Source organism: Nymphaea colorata, chromosome 2 (assembly GCF_008831285.2).
Source record: "Nymphaea colorata isolate Beijing-Zhang1983 chromosome 2, ASM883128v2, whole genome shotgun sequence".
NCBI lineage: Eukaryota > Viridiplantae > Streptophyta > Magnoliopsida > Nymphaeales > Nymphaeaceae > Nymphaea > Nymphaea colorata.
The window spans coordinates 15,123,304-15,143,443 of NC_045139.1; the positions used below are offsets into that span (position 1 = coordinate 15,123,304).

Here is a 20,140-nt window from a genome sequence, read left to right on the forward strand (position 1 = left end):
GTTATAGTAATAAAACTCTAGGATGTTACCTTTTGCACTTCTATTCTTGCATCTATATATTTGTTCGCGGATGAAACATATCAAATCTTAATTTTTCTGATCCAATTCCATTCGGCTGGTTTTCTGATTCTTTTTAGAAGTCATTCGATTCTAATAACGGTATTGAGTTTTAGTAAATTAGGTCTTCTCAAATCTCAATATTTATTGGTCAGGATGGAGCAGCCATCGAAACAACTATTATTATTGATTCTATTTCCATTTGACATCTTATTCAAAATTAGCTGGGCATTTCAGCCTTGGCACAGGCAAAGACACAGGAACACGAACCGAAACTCACGCACTTTCTGTCGTCTATAATTGGATGTTTCTTATATCGCTGTGTGATTCAAATCAAATTTGTGCCACAGGCAATATCCGTTCAGTTTCAGATATGTCCAAGTTTAATGGCATTTATATGTTTGACAGATTCAGATTTCAGACTTGAATGTGGAGCTTTGGACTGGATCTGGCACATGCGGAGACGTTAGAAGGCAATTCAGAAATTTTGACGGTGGAGTTTGTCCTTGTCCTTTTTCCAATGAAGAACCACAAGTTTTCGTACCAGAGTTAGAATTTGCTGACGAGAAAAGGGCCGACCTCCATCCCAAACACCTGACATGAGATGAGCGCACAAACACCATTCGTTGTGTGCATGAACGGAGGTAACATCATCCATCCATGATGCCCAGATATGAGATGGAACTTGGAAAATTTCATGACCACTACTACAGGTAGAAGCCCAAAGTTTCTTTGGGAAGTACAACACTTTGCAGGGTCATACAAGAACCTTTATAAGTCCAAAAGCCTGTTAACATAAGGTACAATAGATTACAACAGCGAACACATCTCGAACAAAAATTACAAATTCAGTAAGCTACGTTCCTCGGCTGAGTTTCCCTGGAGGTCAAGTGTGTCCCACAGTTACCTTCTAGGCATTCTAGGCCGCCCTCGTTCTGCTACAGATGTGGATGATGAGCATGACGACATGGCGGTCCTGTCACGCTCCTCTTTGTCTTCAGTAAATGCTTTTGATAGCTGTTCCTGAAGCTCCATGTATCTCCTCCTCTTTCTCACTTGCTCATCTGACGTGCCTGTTGACAGGCAAGCTAGCTCACCCAAGCCATCGTCATCCACAATCTTGTTGAGGACATCCGAGCATCTTGGAAAGAAGCGCTTCCCCAACTCAACTATGAAGAGCATCAACAAAGCAAATAAACTTCCAGACATGCATATGGAAGAACAAGTAACCAGGTCAAGGGACACACACATCCACATGAAAGGTTTTGAAGGCCGGATTTTGCATAGCCAGATTGCAGAAAAATCGAGGTTCATAAGAACGCCTTGAATTTTCTGTGCAGAAAAGAGAACCCACTATGCATGTCACTTGCCATGCATTTCAAACACAGGTGGGTTTCAAATTTCATTTGCTTTTCCTTTGAACAGCAATGGAAAAAGTAACACATTTTACATGAAATGAAGCACCGATAGGGTTGACCATCCACTTTTGGATGCTGGATGCTGGATGCTGGATGCTGACTACTGGGTTGCCCTTTAACAACCTTAGATTTGGGTTCAGCTAGGTTCATGCCCACCACGGCATATTAAAATACCGAATGCAATGTCGCCTTAAGATAATAAAAGTGGTCCATATGTAAGGGTATTACTGACTATATGAGCATGAGAGGTTTATATGTGATGCATGTTAGAGAGTATCATTACCATCAATTCAAAAGATAGGCAGTTATTTAACAATGCTCCTATATGAAGGAAGCAGAAGCATGTCGTGGAACTGCATGTTAAGAGTATTGTTACCATTAAATTCTTCAAGAAATATTTATTTATCAGCATTGCTGTATAGGGGACAAAATAGATGCTGCAGCAAGATGAAAATTATTGGCTAATAGACTATTAAGGGAATTATTCCGCACTGCATTCTGAAGAGTCTAGACAATGAGCTGAAATAGACAAAGACATTAGGCAAAGGATCAGCTGAGAATCGGGATGTGGCTGAAGCTAGAGTTGTGATGGTTTGACTAAATTAAATAGCTGAATATCCCCATAATTCAAATAAAAAGAACCATCACTACAGGCCCAATTGTGTGGAGCACTATCGCTATCAGCATAGTTTCCATTTTTTGGGCTGGAAATCATGAAGAGATGAGCAGTAATGAGGTGCTCATCATTGCAAACCTTAACGCTGGTGGAAAATTTGAGGAACCAAGTTAGAGCTCACAACTAGAGTCACTGTATATCATAGCACCTTTATCATGTACTAATGCCTTCATATTGGATTTTACGGTTATTGATTGTGGATGCATCATCACTTACCACCGGCATAACAAACAAGAGATATTATCTCAAACCTATTAGTTTTCAGCACGGAGAAAAGGAGACATCACTTTACATTTTAAAACCACATAACAATCCTCCGTGGTGTTCAGAAGTCCATTCGGGTGTTTAACTATATTTCCTCATTATCTATAAGGTACAACAAACACTGTATCCTAGATTAGTAGTTCTGAAACAGCTCAACTTTAGTACCCAAAGATGAACTTCCGCAACCTTATCTTTATTTACTTTTCCTATCCCTCACATTTAGGATAAACAATTGCACTCCTAAAAATATGGATAAAGCTTTATAGTAGTTCATAATATAAATGATTCTTTTACTAATGAGAATGCAATTGGTCTTGAATCGCTTACCTGTTTTTGAGAGTGCTCGCAACCTGGCCAAATGCTCCTCTTTCATGATAAAAGGAGATTCATTCAAGTCCACTTTCGCTAGTGAGAACTCTGGGGTACCTTCCACATGTGCAATATCCATGGCAACTTTGGCCTCCGTCGGAAACAACAGTTTTGCAAGAGCAACTGTAACACCAAAAAACAAATTAACAAAATGGAAAAGAATGCCAAAAAGTTATCCAGGTACAAATTACATTGAATCCAATTTTATCTCCAAGCCAATGACAGAAAGCAAAGAAACAGAGGTGAGACTCTAGATGCACAAACAGAAGTGAGAGTCGATCACACCTCTTTTTATGGAAATTTTGTCTAGTATTTACTTTAAAGAAGATAAACACTAAATTTCTAACGAACTGCTACTGAAGAAAAAAACATTTGAAGCTTAATAAGGACTCCTTCATATAATAGATCAAGCATGTTACTCATAACACGCATCACATGACAGTCATGCTGAACATGCAAACAAAGCTCAGATTTCTCATCAAAATAGATCATACTTGGGCTGTTACCATCAAGACCAATGGTCTACTTGGTGTTTTACATCAAGACTAATATACCATAATGGGCATCTAAACAATGAGAAAAGAATTAAATAGGGTTCGTCCCATGATGCAATAGCAATATTAACCTAAGTTGTTTACACAAGGTCAGTCTCAGAGAAGCAGATATATGGTGAAGCTTCCTTCGCGATGTTGAAAAAGTGAACCAAGAACATCTTCTCACACGGTAGCACTACTCCTAAACAACTCAATCATTTAAGAAGCAATAATTCTCAAGCAGAAATCAATGAGGAAGACACGGAAATGTGCACAGTTGATTGTAAATGCTTAAAGGATAAAACGGTAGTTAATTTTAAATCTTCTCTGTTGTCATCCCTGACTGTCAAGTGGCTTGTTGTGAAACATTTTCTTATCTAGGGGATTGGAATGGAATTTTTCAAACAGCAGTATGCTCCATTGTTGCACATTTTCCTACAGTGGTTTCCACTGTAAAAAATAGCCATGTGAAACCATTCAATACAGCCCTCAATCTTGGTACCACTGAAGTTAAAGCGGGTGTCCAGGAATGTCAATAGATGGCCATAAACACATTAAATTTGTTCATGAATAACTTTCTAGAGGGGACCACCACAAAGGTCAATAAAAGAGAACACAGATGTTGATGAACAGGGCAAAGCAACTCAAACATGAAGAACAAATTTTCCCACTCCAAAGAAATACATACATCTTCTATGGATGTTGATGAAATAAGGTTTTAAATTTTTAATATTGCTATCTATATATATAAGCTGAATGATTTTTCTGATTATAATGACTAAAATTCCAAACTTAGATTTACCAAAAATTGCAAAATAAGCCACAAAGCTAAAACGAGTATCTAAACTTCAATTAATACTGTACCATAAAGGTTCTGCAAGAATCCTCACAAAAATCTAGATTCATGTGTCCAACTTGTTCTCGAACATTACACTTTATTATTAATCTAAACTCCTTCAGAATTTATTCACGTTTAAAAGTGCAACGGTGTGAAAATTTTAAGGAGATAAAAATGCTGCTTAGAAGAAATTTAAGCCTCTCATCCATATTTGGAGAAAATGCATCCGACTGTATCAACATGTGCAAAAGGAGAGTAAACACTAAGCTAAAAGTATATCTACCCAGAGAGCACAAACTTCCAGATCAACATTCAAAGAAAAACAAAGTCTGTTTTTTAGCAAGGAGTCAGTTCTTGAATTGTTCTAAAAATACTCACCTCTAGTTTCAAGGTACAACAATTTAGAGCGCAGATCCTCTCCTGCCATAGCGAGAGATACAGAAGCCTCTCCAAGTAGTGGGTCTCTTCTTTCAGCCTGCTCTAATATCTCTATGCATAGCCTTTCTTTTGGACTTGCATTTCCTTCTTCAGTTGTTTCATATAGAGAAGACTTGGTTAGCCTCTTTGATATCTGCAATGCTTTTCTTCCATCCACTGTGAGGTCAGCCGGCCGAGCTCCCTTGGTCAAAAGAGAGACTATAATCTTAGGCTCTCTTCGCAAAGCAGCAACATGGAGCACAGTATAACCCCTGGGATTCCTAAGATTAACATCAGCAAGTCCGATATCCAAGAGTTCAGTAGTAGTCTTGGAATCACAGTAGGCTACTGCATAATGCAGTGCATATGCATCGTCCAGGGTCGTATGCCCTTCTTTTAGCAACAGTCTTACTAGTTCAACGTCATCTGAGTCAAGAGCCCGGTGTATCCTTCTTACATGTTTGTCAGGTGGTGCATTATGTTCGGTAGCTAAACCCAGATTTTCCCGTGTCTCCACAATTAACTTGACAAGGTCATGAGGCAGTGATTTCTCAAGAGTCGTAATATCAATATCTGACTTAACCACAATGTCAATGCATGCGGTCAGCAACCTCCCACTTCCTTTGTCACACATGTTGGCTACCAATAAAATTATTAGTATGTCATCCTTCGCAACCTTATCTAGAATTTCGAGAAGACGAACCTGCAAAAGGACAATTCGACATCTCAGGAATCTAGGAACACATAACTGTTGAACCAATCACTGATTCTGCAGACTCCCATTTGAAAGAGGAAGTTACCAAGATTGGAATAATCAAGAGTCTTGATCGGTAGATGACTAAAGAAGGCAGTAGCCTTCCCAAAATATAATTAAAAAGATTGAGACAAGAGTATGGTGCCAGTGGTTAATCACGAAACACGGACTATGGTCCATACCTGCACATATGTTTAAAAAACCTATGAAAGAACGATGATTGCTCTTACGAAGTGAAAGTGTACATATATACACCAAAAATTAAAAGCTAATTGGATGGTTTGCAGAAAGCCTCCAATCTCCAATCGCTGTCCTTCAAGCTTCAATCATTCATCTATTTTATACATGATGCAAATCGAGAATATAGGTCGGAGGGAAGAACAGAAAATTATAATAAAAGCACTAGATCACTTATTCCTAAGACGTTTCTCCTGTAATCCAGGACGGCTTTCCAAGAATAAACCAGAATTGATAATTGGTCATCTTCATCTAAGTCCATCTATGTAGCCAGAAACTGAATTCCATCAGCATACCCATTAACACCTTCATACCGAATGTCATACACCCATCCAAATTCAGCAGTACTTTAGATGAATTAGTATCGAAGCTTAATCTTTGATAATCGTTCATAGTAAATGACAAAATTAAGAAACGGTATTTTTCCAAGAAAAGGGAGTAAGGACCTTACCATCCAAACGTCAATTAGATCGGTAATCTGGAAGAGGTGAGATGCATAAAGAGCCTGAACAGAGAAATCAATAACGGGCCTGCACGCTTCATGACCGCAGTCCTCATCGACGCACTCGCAGATCTTGGAAGGAAGGGGCTTCACCTTGCCACTGTACATATACTCCAGAACGGACACCAGAGCATCAAAACTCACGACATAATCCTTAGCAAGCTCCTTTACTTCATATCTATTCTTCTCTTTCCCCGCAAAAAGTTGCCTGAAAAACAGACTTCTTGCCGCAAGAATACAGCGGTGAACACGGATTTCCCGCTCGTCACCAGAAACTAATTTCGCGTCGCTGTAGAGATCGAAATCAGGCGATTGAAACAGCGAATCGAGATTCTCGCTGAGCTTCTTCAACGATGAAATCTCGGGTGGAGTGAATTCCGGAAAAAGAGTCTCACTATTTGAGAGACAGGAGCTCGTATTCGGAGAAGAATCAAGACATGACAAGATGGGTTTCTCGGGACCTGCCATAGGCACCTGAAAATCGACAGAATTTGACGAACGGGTACCTTAAGGAGGTAGAGAATACACCATGATTCTGAGGAAAGAGAGGAATTTCGAGAGAGAGAGAGAGAGAGGGAGAGAGAGAAGACGAGCTCAAGGTGAGGTCATATTGGTATGAAGAAGGTGACAAGCTTGTGGCCTAAGACCTGATCCATCATCGTCACCCACATCAGCAGATGACATCTTGGGGCCAAGAATACCCCATGAATGACATATCCCAAGAGCCAGAAACCATTAAAGAAGAACAAAATTTTGGAGATTTATCGAGTTCATGGAAACTGCATGGTTGACCATCTCTCTCTCTCTCTCTCTTTCGCCGACCAAAATTTGAGCACAAGTTTCAGACTTCAGAGAAGAGCCCGCTGCCCTTTCCCCAACCTTGAAAGTTTTCCCATGTGGATACCGATACGCGTTCGTCTGAACATGGTCCTACCCAAAAAAAGGAACACTTGACTCAGTCGACAATCTTCGCTAGATCTGGGCGCGTATAAATTTAGTGGAACGTGGAAGCTCATGGAACCACAATTACGTCCCGAGTACTTTTCGTCGCTGGTCGGAAACAAGTACTCTCGTCTCTGGTCAAGCGACTCGACTTCAAGGATGACTAGAAAATCGCTGCCCGATCGCAGTAACCTTTTTATGAATAATAAAGAATATTTCAAAGTGCATTCGTTGGAAAATTATCTCCACGATGCTCTCACACATCAAGCAACGAATTGATTACAACTTCGGTAATTTCATACCTCATGAAATCTTATTTATACATCAAATCCATTGGTATTGAAACTTTAAAAAGATACATCTGTATATCAAGCATTTGGAGAAAAAAGTTTTTTAAGGAATGGAATTGCAGTTCAGTTGCATAGAAAGTTGCAGAATCAAATGAACTTGGACTTTTCCCACTGCATTTGAGCGCCCGTCTTCAAAAACCAAGAAAAAAGTGGAGACGTCTTCCATCACTTAAATTCTTTCTACCAATAAAATTTGTGATCTTGGTCCAGTGAAAGCAAAGCTTTCAGTTTTAACAGGTCGGCTGCTCATTACCTTCCGAGTGCGGCAGAAGGATGGTGTTTCACTTCCGGAAAGGAGCTTCTGTGGCATCAAGGGGTTCCCTTCAACGACGGCGTTGAACCTCGACATCAAAGTTTTTACTATATTATAGGCCAAGCGAGCCCGAACAAGAATTAAGGATGTCTCACTTGTCTTTTTAACACAAGAATTGAAACATGTTGTGACTGAAAAAATTTCCTCAAATTGCACTTCACCGTGCAAATGTTTTGAGTTTTTTTCTTACGAGATTCATGGTTTACAACTTAGAAACCAGCTCTTGGATCATGCTCTCGTTAGAAACTGCAACTGGGATTTTTTTTTTTTTTTAACAAAAAAAAAATTGAAAGGTTTCAAAATTTTACTACCAATGGTTAAAAATCTTACTTACAAATCAAACTGAAGAGACCTATGGTGATCACATCTATCTGTTCATAGTTTCCAGGCATGGCTTCGAAATTTCCTGGTGGTAGACCAGGCTTAAGTCAACTCTTAACGTGTCCCACAGGCGGTTTAGGTGCACTGCGGATCTGAGGTCCCAGACAAACGCAATCTAAGTGAAACTCAGCGTGCAGAACTTCTCTGTACGTTAAAAGAAAATGTTAAAATTCAAGGTAGATGGTGCCGGAAAACAGGTTGAAAGAGGGGAGAGATACATTAAAGAGGCGGAATTCTAGGGTTCAAAGTAGTTTCGGAACTTGGGTAAGGAGCAGTACACCTACTAATTAGGGTTTTGTGTATCCACAATGTACAACTCTAGTTCAAAGCCAAAAAACAATTTGAGAAAGAGGTCTTTTCTTTTTTTCTTGTTCTAAGGTCTAGACTTAGAGCTGTTTCGGGACTTGGGTTAAACTTTCACCGACCCACCAAGGTACTTAAAAGCAAAAAAACATATTGGGTGCAGATGTCGTTTTCAAACAAAAGGTTGGGGTTTATAGGTCCGGACTCGGATGCCATCAAACCCGGTTATATGATCATTCTATTTTCATATTTTACACTGGAGACTAGATTTCCCAATCCAAATTCTGGTTAAGTAAGATCCAGAATTGCTGTAAAACTTTTTTATCCGACACCGAATCCTGCCTCTGTCCTTTTAGCACTTGCCTGATTTGCCCATTAAGTGCTTTGATCCTCGTCCTTACATTTTTTTCAAATGCAAATTGAAACCCCATATGTCAGACCAAAAATTCCATCATTTTCAAAAATATAAAATTCAAAGAAAAAAACAAACAGTCACAAGTATGACGTGCATACGTGATTCATTAGGGTTTTGAATGATAATGACTCTTTTGCCCCTCTTTGACTTTCATACGGTGGCATTCATAGCTACCCTCCTCATATTGTGCCACGTGTCAAAGCATCCCAATAATTGGATTTGCCTATGGTCATCCAGGCACAACAGAATCGGCCGCCTTTGAATCAAATCCGTGGGAAACCTATTGCGTGTGACGGCTGGTTCAAGAACCGTCATCTGTTAGCTTTCACTTATTTTCTAAGACTTGTTGTTTTAATTAATATTTATATGTTAATTTTTTTTATTTTCAAAAACATTTGATTTTTTAATATTAAAATACATTTTTTTGAACATTCCAAGTGCATTTTAACATCGAATACTCGGATCCTAAACACTTGCTTGTTTCTCAACTCAACTGAAAGTCTCGCTCAAATCTTGAAGAAGTCCTCAACCGGAAAGTGAAGAGTCATTAATAAATCTCTTTTTAAAAAAGAGACCGAACCATGCACGAACTTTCAAATTTATGGAAATTTATGAGGTTGCTGACCCTGCGACTACGAGATGTCACGGAAACATCGCTTCTGGTTCTCTTATTTTAAAGCATTAAAGAAGCTTTTGAAGCAGCTCCAAACCAACGCCTTGTTAATTAATACTCACTGCTCAGAATGGTGCCACTCGCTTTTGGTGTCGTGAGGCTTGGATTCCCAAAAAAAAAAAGCCAGGGTAATTTTTTAAGAAATAACCTACAAAGCCTCTCATAAAATACATGGACAGGCTCTCTTATAAGTTGTAGATCAATCCAGTATTTTGACTGTCCACGAGGGAGATGTTTGACATATATGAAAGCACAGTTTCGTTCTTCACTATATATATATATATATATGTGTGTGTGTGTGTGTGTGCACCAGACTGGATGAGAATCATTTCAACAGTCGATCTGAAAATAAACAGTAAAGATTAAGTTGCAGATACCAAAGCCAAGTTATTTTTTTAAGAATCGAAAATGCCCTTCAAAGGAAAACAGAAGGTTTCATTTAAAGAAGAAGCTCATAATTTCCTTCTTTTGAAGGGTATGTTGGATTCTTTAAAAAAATAAAATGTTATCTAATTTTGTAACTTAATTTTCACCATTTGAGTTCCTTTATAAAATGTCTTCTGTTTTTGTAACATAAGTTTGATCATTTGATTTCCTTAGAATGGACGGCTCAGAGGATTCTCATCAGAATTTGGTATGTGAGTTGAGGTGGTTGAATGGGAAGTATATATTAAGCTAATCAATTTTTAAGTTTGAATGTGCTTTGTTAATCATCAAAATTTTAACGTCAAGTTTTCTAATAAGAATTTAACTTGAGGAAATTTCGAAGCTTCGGAATCAGGTGATGATAATCGATGACAAAATAAAGCAACTCTCCCACGGTGTACTTTTTCACACAACCGTCCAGAGAGTGGCCGACTTTCTGCATGCGCATATACACCGACCATTTTTTTCTTTTGTCAAAAGCGCTTCATTCGTAAAAGGCTTTACAATCAGCAGCGGAATGTTATGATGGGTTACTTAATGAGGTAATTATACCCAATAAGTAACTGTGGAACCCCATTGTTGACCATGAACCGGTGGCCTGTCTTTGGTGCAGAATACATTCCCCACCCACAGTTGCAGACAACTCTTATCACTTCATCAGCAGAATTAATTCTGAAAAGAACTCTTGCTTTGTTCTTGATATATATTCACTGCCAACAGTCACTTTCAAATAGATAAACAAGTATATAATAAGCTGGTCAAGTCAAGATTCAAGAAGGTGAACTGCTCCTTCATTGCTCCTATCCTGAAAACCCAAGGGGACTTGAAAATTTAGCCCCAAGATAACAAATTTGATCGAATTCGGAAATGCATTCATTAGAGGAGGATACATTAGAAAATTGGCAATGCTCTCATACCAGATACTGACCACTTGCAACGCTAGCTTCCACCAACTGGAGACATGCCAATGAATGCGTGGTGTTGGAGTGTTTCCCACTAGTCCAACACAGGCACAAAAAGGCACATGCTTTTCAGAAACTGTAAGGAAACACTGGGGAATGAGACACCAAGCCCCATCATTGACAGTTCTTTTATCCAAGTTCCTGAAAAGCAAATATATATATATATATATATATATATATATATATATATATATATATATATATGACAATTTTTATGATATCAGGAATTCTCCCGTTTCAGTAGACAGAATTCCCACAAGCTCCAGCAGAAAGTTGGTTTCATGAATGAAGAAAAAAGAGCGAAGACCGGGTCAGATAGAACTTTTTCTCCTTTATAGGACCGGATTCTCCCGATGCCCTACTAGGAAAAGGAAAGAGAGTACAGAATACCTTCTTCTAGAAGGCTGATTCTTTCACACAGCAAGACAGGGAGAGGAGCATAACCAGAAGGAAGATTAAAATAGCAACTATTGAATATATTTTCTGCTTCAGAAAACGAATCCCACATTTGCATGCTGGATACCAGACACCCAAAAATTGTACAGCATGTCAAATCTAGGAAAACAAACAAAGAAAGCATTCCTAAAATACACAACCGAGAAAAAATAAATCGGCATGCATTTGCCATATAAGAAGCTGAAAAGAGGACCAATTACAATGCCTCTTTCCTCAATTATCCCGCTTAATTTATACACAATAATGGACCATCTAGTCATGATGTTTGCACATCACTGGGAGCAAGTGCAGCAGCAAGCCAATCTGATGCAGAATTGTACATTTCCGTCTCGCACTGCACTAGCAAGTCTAAAGGAGTCACCGATATCTGTGCAGGAACACAAAACCAAGTCTATCAGTCATTGTGGTTTTCAAAGTTCAAATACTGCAAGAAGCAAAGGAAGGAACAAGCAGAACTCACAAAGCCATTCTCCACTGCCCTGAAATCTAAGTCTTCATCGGCAGCTTCCTGGTCTTTCTCTGTAAACTGCATTGACAAATTTAACGGATGAAATTTATTTATGGCTTCAAATTACTCAAAAATCTTTGCAACTACAAAGGCATCCTAAAGATGAGACAATATTTTTTACAAAGAAACAGGTTACAGGTTTCAAAGTACTTGGACAAATATTGACAACTGCAAAGAAATCCTTCAGATAATAATGCAAAGACATAATTATTCGCCACAAACAGCTTTCCCAACAATGAAACTCTGCCCAGATAACTTTGGCCTTGATGAAAACGAAAGGGAAAAAAGAGAAAATCAGAAAAAATTGGCAAGGCCATGAATCTGATGTGAACTAGTGGGAAGCTTGTACTACCAGAAGATACCACAGAATGCCTGAAAACTAGAAAGGCACAAGAGGTAAGGAGAAATATCTCCCTTTAAGAGGTAACATTAGGCATATCTGCCGTCTCATGGTTATTTCTTCCCAAAAGAATGCCTAATTTGACAAAATTAATAAAGTCAATTACTGCACGAACAAGAAACCACCATAACACTAGTAGCAGTGTTTTATCTTATGCACAACCGTGAGAGTTTCATGGTCAAATTAGCTAGCGACTAACAACTTGGTTGGCTTTAAGAAACAGGAGTGGGAGAACATCTGTGCCACTTTCTTCATAGGTAACCCATAGAAAAAATAGGTGAGAATAATGACATGAAACTTGTTTACCTCTAGACGGTAGTACTTTCTAGCAGTTCCTCGTTGAGGTTCAGGTTTCCCATGTTCTGCAACTGATTCAATCTCCACAGTCTTCTTTTGGGCATTTAGGCGACGAACAGCTGCCTGAATAATAAGCTCAACTAACATTAACATCTCTATTCATTTTATAAATCTGAGTGGAGGTTTTCTTGAAAGCTTACTGCTGCAGAGGCATCCCTTCCAAGTTGTGCAAGCTGGATGCCTAGGCTTTGTTGCTTGGACATGAAATGTCCAGCTGGGTACCTGCTTGATGACACAGCTTGCCAACTCAAAACAGATCGGTACTGACTGTGCCTTGTGATTTTGAAACCCTGAGCATGATGAGTACAATAACTGTGACATAGTAGTTAACCAATGGAGAGGCACAACCACAGAACTTAGGAGGAAGTATGTCCATATTGAACTGGCCACACTCTCAAACTTGACACTCTATCTTTAGAAATGAGCATTCAAATAGACCTTCTGTGACATATCCAAGTGGAGGACATCACTAAGAAAAAGATTATGTAAAAACCACAGGCACAGCATAACATAAACTCAATTTGCATAACAATGTGATTCTTGAGAACCGAATAGCTAAGAGCTTGAGAATGATTCATCACATATTATTTTTTAAAGACAAACCAAATAACTTTTGAAAGGTGCTCAATCCTCTAAGTCCTAAACTCTGATGGATTAAACAGTTCACGTATTACTGCAATCAGACCCTATCATGAGTTGGACCATGCCAAAAACATTTCAATTTGCAGGTCATAGAAACAGAGATATGCTAACCTGGATGTTGGTGTTTGTCACTGCTATGGGATAGGACATTGAACTTTTAATTCCATTACATTTACACATCTAAGTGATATGGTGAAAAAACTTTTAAAATCCTGAGCCATTTGGTGAGTGGAACTCTGATAATCATTTGGTGAGTGAAAGTCAAAAACATAGCACATCACGAAGAAAGACTTCTTCCGTAAGTGTTTCTGCAGCTGGATCTTCACATTGAGTTACGTTTCCCATAGCAAAACATATGTGTTATCTTTACATGGTTTTAAAAGCAAAACATATGAACAGAGAAGAATATATTGGAACAGATCTTCATCGACTAAAGCCTACCATCAAGGTGGACATTCTAACAACTAATCACGACTAGCAAATTCAAAGGAAACCTACCTTGTTTGCAGCAGGAGTAGAAGGGACCTCGACATTGAAAAAGCATCTTTTTGGGAAGATTCCTTTCTTAATGTCTCGGATAGCTGCATTTATTAATGGCAAACAGACATCAACAGCCTCCTTAAACTCACTTTCTTGACTTTCATCCTTATTCCTGGGAAACATTTGTTGTTGAAGCATGATAAGCAGTAGATCTTGCATTGAAGCTCTAAAAGCCAAGCAGATAACTCACCAGTTCAGTGAAATTGACAAGGAAGGCACAGCACATAGTAAGGCCTCTCTGGCTCCTGCAACAGCACCTGAGTAGAAGCTGCAAGAATTTACAAAGGAAAATAAATATTTGAAATACAATCTTATCCATAGAAACAAGAATTTTATTAAAGACGTGTCTATCTAAGAGGCAGAAAAGGCAACCATGGTCACATGGAATTTGAAAGGACTCCCAGAATGGGAAGCTTTACACTTCTATGGGAAAAAGATGAAGATGGAACAAATTTTAAAGGTGAAGTACTGTAGTCACTAAGAACTCGGTTGTTGTATGAAGTGACAAATATAAAGGTCGTGAGTATATGACGATGGATATTGGACAGAAACAAAGTTGTATAAGGCATACAAAAAAAAATTCCATACTTACATGTGGTTACCACAACTCGAGCCCTTATTAATTCCACTGATCACCTACATTAAGAAAAAAACGCAGCCACACTTCCTTTAGTACTCGACTAATAGATCTTAACGCATCTGGAGAAGCCAATGTTATGGATTAGAAATTTAGAAGACCATCATACCATGGCAGGCTTAGACCAAGAGAACAATGACCCTGACAATGCTAAAGAGACGCAATCAACAGGAGTTCCTGCAGAGAAACTCCATGAATTAAATGAAGCATCACCATTTTCACAATCCACGGCCAAGGAAAATATATGTGAATAATAAAATTAGTTAAAGGTTAGACGTCAGAAAATATCACAAATCAATCGTTTGTTTTCAAAACAGAAGTAGAAAATATGATCGTTTCAATGAAATTAGTCTCACTCTCTCAGCTCATGCAATCGTCCTGAAGCAGCAGAAGAAACTTAACATCAAACGGTATAGGTAAGGTCGGAAGTTTCACAAATTAAAACAGGAATCATGCAGTGCACGGGACTAATCATACCAGAAACTTCATATGCCGAAGCCCCATGGACTTCTACAGAGCTAACAGAAACCGTCTCCCGCAACGTCACTGAATGCCCGGACGCCGATTTATCCCTTAATCCCGGCAGCATTTCAATTAGAGCCAACTCAAAGCACGCACAAAGGCAAACCAAGGAAGAAAGAAGAAGAAGTTTACGATTCCGGCGCGCAGACGTGAACGACGTACTGCCTGCTGCGGACAAGCGCGTCGACGAGCTCTGTGAGCCCTGGAGAGCCGATACCATCACCATTAGTGACGAGAACGATGGGTTTGCCTTCTTGATACTCCCTCTCCTCATTCGTTCCCACACACCCCTCGGTTCCTTCCTCTAACTTCGACCCCCCCGCGTCTTCCCTGCCATTCCTATTCATCAAAACGTCCTGCAGATTCGAGACGAGAGACGGAGGCAGCAAAGTGTTCTTCACCGACGTCATCCTACTTCCACAGACAGAGAGAGAAAGAGGGCGAGGCAGACGAGGGAAAAATGAAGATGGAGGAAGAAATCCGCAGTACCCACGATTCCTTTCGACCAGAAATCGACAAGCCACTTCGAGAAAGAGGAGATTGCGTTAGGATTCGAGGCACCCACGCGGGAAGTCGAGGATGGGTTCTGAATCTCTATATTTAGTGAAGGATCTGCGGATGGTCTCGTGCAATGCAGGCCAGCAGGAGCTTTGTGAATCAAAAAATTTCCTTCGATTCAAGATCATGTATAGTTCTTGCGGATTTTAAGCCTAGCAAAAACGAAAACCCGGGCACTCCATAGCGCGGATTTTAAATGTGCCACCGAGTCCTCGGAAAACGACCATAGGTTTATGAAATCAAATCTTTGAAAATATCATGCTTTAAGATAGTCCATTTTTGTTGGTTTTTCATGCTATGTATATTTATTTTAGCGGTATCAAGCAAAGACTTTCCAAAAAATATGATGAATAACATGTCACAGGATTCCCTGTATGAGATTTTGCTGAGGAAAGATCTGTCACTGCGAACTTTGAGCTGCATTGCTTATAATGGTACTCTCGAGGATCGACCGATGTTCCAAAAGAAATATAAACTTTCAATATATTAGTACCGGAAAAGAACTTCACTATCAGCAAAGGCAACATAAGACCATTTTTTTTTTTGCTTATTTTTCACTTTTATATGACTCACGACTTTATCAGTTGTTTTTCTTTCTTTCTTATGGACATCTGAATATATTTTGCAGATCTGCCGATTTGGCCGATTCACCAATTCACTGTGAATCATTTGTGAATTTGTTGAAAAAAAAAAAGTAAAAATCATAAAATACTTAACATAAGAAACTTCATAAAATAATTTTAAAAGCTTATATGTGGCGCCCTTAAATCGGCCAGCAAATGAAACTTGAACCATTTCACTCAGGTCGACTTTGAACATATAAAAATATTGCTACGCTTTCATGAGATTGAAGTGTAATTATAAGCATTGGAGAGACCATGTTGAATAGTTATCGAATGTCTAAAAGTGGGATAGTTGCTACATAGCTAAAATTTTAAAGTCTGTTACTAAAACAACCATAAATTGTTGCTCAAGCTATCATAAACTATTGTTGGATCATAAACTATGGTTAATACAAATATAACAACTACTTTTTAGAGACATCTTTAAATTTTAAGTTTTAACCATAGCATTGAACTCCCTATATATATAAATATATTCAATGAAAAGAAAGATAGAATTACAGTAGTGCATCTTATGTATGTCTACATGAATGCATGTAGTTTTGCATATATTCATGCTTTGATGATGTTGGCCCAAGTTGGGAAGAAATAGGTTCATCTTTTTGTGGGCTCAACATAGTGCAGAGGCATTTAGATCTGGTTCAGTCCTTTCAGCCATTGGCAACAACGGCGTGTGAATATGGAATTGGTCTGGCAGCACCTTCATTATAATGCTCTCATTTAGTGCAATTAATTGCCGGCACTCAGCCTATTATGCAAGTCCGTATCAGCAACGCGGTAGAAAACCCAACTTCCACTTTTCTATTGAGGCGTCCATGGCTTACTCTTTCAAGGTAAATAAGATTAGCTGTTTTCATGGTGCAACCAAGTTGGAAAACTTTTGAGATGCAGATGTATTGGCCGACTTTCAGCTTTTGAGTTTAAAATAATTTAAAATGATTTAAATTAATTTCATATTTAAATAAGAAAGAATATGAACATGTGGACAAGATTTCTAAAGTGTATATTCTCGTGGATGTTGTTCTTCTAAACTACAAGTGACGGTAGACACTATTTTCGAGTTAAGTTATAGGAAACAAACTTAAGTTCACCCAGGCCTCGAAACAACCTGAATCCTATTAGAAGGGGGAATGGGAGAATCTTTGGCTTTTTTTGAGGTATCTCCCATGATTTTTTTTTTTTTAAAGTACCATCCTCTCCTTGTTCAACATAAGTTTTAGGGCAGGGGTATCCTATTAAATTGGCAACTAATAAAAGTATTGAAACTTTTTATATAAATAAAGGAATAATTTACTTTATTGCTAAAATTTGACCTAAGTTAAGTTTGCCATATAAATCGAGCTATTGCCACATTAATTTTCTTGTTTTTATTGTTTCATAACTTTTCATTAATTTAATTTCCTTTGCTATAAGCATTTATTTGGACACACTATTAATGGTCACGTGCAACGACTTTTTCATTTAAATGAGGCTTAGCCACTTGATATGTTTAGGTGTCCAGAGGGGTTCAGCACACCTAGCAAGTTTGCTGGTTCAAATCTTAGTGGTGACGGCCCTTGCAATGTCGACACATGTCAGTTAAGGATGTCAATATATCCGATTTGGATTTTGAATCATGCCGAAATGGCATTGGCAATGCATGAACCAAATAAGGAAGTCTCTCAGCACCAGGTGGTTTTTGTAAAGTAATTTGAGAAAAAAAATGCATACACATAAATAATGAATGGTGATTTTAACTTTTTTGAAACATCCAACTTACATACGAGGGTAGTTTAGTCTATCAAAATAAATAATTGAAAGAAAAACAAACAAAAAATGATAAAAAAATTTGTCCACCGACCGACACATGAGTTGAATCCGTTTGATTGTATATATTAGATGCGTGTCACGGACTGCCATAGTGCGTTATATTTGATCTGACAAAAATAATAAAACGAGGCGTCAATAAACACCGGTCCACGTGTTTGAAAGAGCTGCAATAGGTTAGAGACAGAGTGTCCCATGAGTGAATTCGACCTTATAAATACATTTATAAACGCTTGGAACAGCCTTTCAAACACGTTACTGCAGGCGAACTAATTGTCTCCGTCTATTATCTGCACCTTTTTCTTTCTTCTCATTTTCTCCCGTTACCAGTTACAACTTACCATGTGGTGTGGGGACGCTGTGAGAAGTGAGAACAGGTTTGTGAGCTTGTGATATGTCCTATTTGGTACGGCCATGACTTGACGTGCGGCGCAGAATCAGCCTTTGAATTTTTACAATTACGTCCGTTTCTTCTGCTTTATATATATATATATATATATATATATATATAGGTGATCTTACTTTTTACCTAAAATTACCATTCATAAATAGCCTTACTAAGTGGGTAATAGATAGATAGTGCAATGTTGTGCATGTAACATATCGATCAAGTTCTTGCAAGTATCTTGGGATGCGCGTGCTTCTGGGCTTATCGATTGTCCGACCCACTGACCATCTTTTGGTTCTCTGAGATACGGATAAAAGTTTTTGTTGTGCAGCACAGAAAAAGTCACTTTTTGGTTACCCTTCCTTTTGTTGACCCTGAATAGGATCTTAAGTTCCACGGTTACCTTCTCCTTTGCCAGAATTTTTACCTTCGTATTGTAGCCAACAGTTACTGTAACTGTGGCGTTGGGTTGTTGGGGCTTGGCTTCTTAGTTAAAGTTGAACCTTTAATTTTTTTTTTCCAGTAAATGAGATAAGACTATTTCCTGATATTTTACTGAAAACTAGATAATGTAAGAAATTGGGTTGAACTATTCTTTGTGGCAGAGCTGCTGGCTTTTTTTTTTTTTTTTGTTGTTAAGTCGATATGGAAATCCTCTTATGAGCGTTGAGGGCATTCTTCTGGCAGTTTTACTGATTAGAGAGACGACATTGAGTACAACATATCAAACCAACATTGTCAAGTTTTCTTAGTTTTCTTATGTGCGTTTGCATAAACACTTATATATCAACTCTCAGTTTCTCTTTTCATTAACTGTTTATTGAAGAGAGAAACAGTTGCTGGAGTTGTCTCATGAAACAACTTCATTTCTTTCTATTCACCATATGTAATGCCTCTCGAAAATGTATTGGATGGGTACTCGCCCCCATCTTCGCTTTCAATAGCTTATTGCCTTTGGTCTTTTCCTCTTCTGTTTACGCCCAAAATCTCCGACGCCATTGATCAAGATCTAAGCAAAGGTACAACAAAGACATTCTAAAGAGCCTTTGGGAAGCTGCATCCAAAGGAAGGAGTTAGCAATAAAACCAAATCTAGTAGGGGCCCGAAAATAGTGCACCAATCAGTCACTTCCTGCTTCTTACCTTGAAAAAGACAATACTTCAAATTGCAAAAAATCATTGGGACAATTCTTTTGTTGTCTAACTGAATCTGAATGTTTTAGCTGCAGTTAAGCTGCATATGCATGTTGGGAGTTGACTTTGGAATTATTCTGGTAAAATTCTTTATGATCTGACGTCTTGGAATAAATAAGCAACTGATAAGTATAATGAATTCATAATTGCAGTGATGCTGTTGGGGGTCCATGGCTTCAATTTGCAACTAACAGGCCGTTGGCATTTTTCCAACACAGTGATGGGTAGGTAAAGAATGCCTGGCTTCCATGAAGGCATTGCCAAGCTGCTTAGGATAATTGATTAAACCTGTCTGTATTTTACTGCAATTTATAGAGAAAGGATTAATCATACTCAGTTTGATTACTGTAACTTCTCTCCACTAAGTGAACCAACGGAATATGGTCAACATGCACCGCAGATTCAATACATCAGGAAAATATTTAGAAATTATTACAAAGCCAATGCTGGTGTTGATCTTACATGTATCTTATTAGAAAATCTATGATTACTTATCTAGGAAATACCACTTTGCGATCAATCAAAGATGCCAAGTAAGGACTAACTCAATTATATGGGTGCAGTTGTGGGACTAGGTCATCATGTGCACTTTTCTCTTTTGGTGAAGATATCTGCAAAAGAGCATGATAATCTGTCCTAGATTCATGGTCTTACCAGGAGGTCAGACTCCGAAGCACCTA

The 20,140-nt window shown here is 38.5% G+C and overlaps 2 protein-coding genes across 2 annotated transcripts; both read right to left on the reverse strand.

Annotated features, from left to right (window-relative positions):
* Nucleotides 1-731: 731 nt before the first annotated feature.
* LOC116247277 (BTB/POZ domain and ankyrin repeat-containing protein NPR1-like) lies at nucleotides 732-7,001 on the reverse strand. The gene is made up of 4 exons (XM_031619344.2): nucleotides 6,015-7,001; nucleotides 4,534-5,275; nucleotides 2,743-2,907; nucleotides 732-1,226 (listed from the first exon to the last, which is right to left on the reverse strand). Exons 1-4 carry the CDS (start codon nucleotides 6,531-6,533, stop codon nucleotides 961-963), a joined length of 1,692 nt encoding a protein of 563 aa, XP_031475204.1. The 5' UTR covers nucleotides 6,534-7,001; the 3' UTR covers nucleotides 732-960.
* Nucleotides 7,002-11,280: 4,279 nt separating this feature from the next.
* LOC116248273 (uncharacterized) lies at nucleotides 11,281-15,862 on the reverse strand. The gene is made up of 10 exons (XM_031620966.2): nucleotides 15,025-15,862; nucleotides 14,848-14,942; nucleotides 14,480-14,547; nucleotides 14,326-14,369; nucleotides 13,924-14,001; nucleotides 13,692-13,845; nucleotides 12,692-12,841; nucleotides 12,501-12,614; nucleotides 11,747-11,812; nucleotides 11,281-11,653 (listed from the first exon to the last, which is right to left on the reverse strand). The coding sequence occupies exons 1-10, from the start codon at nucleotides 15,300-15,302 to the stop codon at nucleotides 11,543-11,545; spliced, it is 1,158 nt and encodes a 385-aa protein (XP_031476826.1). The 5' UTR covers nucleotides 15,303-15,862; the 3' UTR covers nucleotides 11,281-11,542.
* Between the last annotated feature and the right edge of the window lie 4,278 nt (nucleotides 15,863-20,140).

Bases quoted from the DNA above. Each gene is read 5' to 3' on its own strand.
- LOC116247277 (XM_031619344.2), bottom strand. From the start codon at position 6,533: ATGGCAGGTCCCGAGAAACCCATCTTGTCATGTCTTGATTCTTCTCCG. The intron at 2,908-4,533 runs GTGAGTATTTTT...TTGGTGTTACAG, and splicing joins GTTGTACCTTGAAACTAGAG to TTGCTCTTGCAAAACTGTTG. The intron at 1,227-2,742 runs GTAAGCGATTCA...TGCTCTTCATAG, and splicing joins GCGAGCACTCTCAAAAACAG to TTGAGTTGGGGAAGCGCTTC.
- LOC116248273 (XM_031620966.2), bottom strand. From the start codon at position 15,302: ATGACGTCGGTGAAGAACACTTTGCTGCCTCCGTCTCTCGTCTCGAAT. The intron at 14,943-15,024 runs GTAAACTTCTTC...GCCGGGATTAAG, and splicing joins CACGTCTGCGCGCCGGAATC to GGATAAATCGGCGTCCGGGC. The intron at 11,813-12,500 runs GTAAACAAGTTT...TTGTCAATGCAG, and splicing joins GAAAGTACTACCGTCTAGAG to TTTACAGAGAAAGACCAGGA.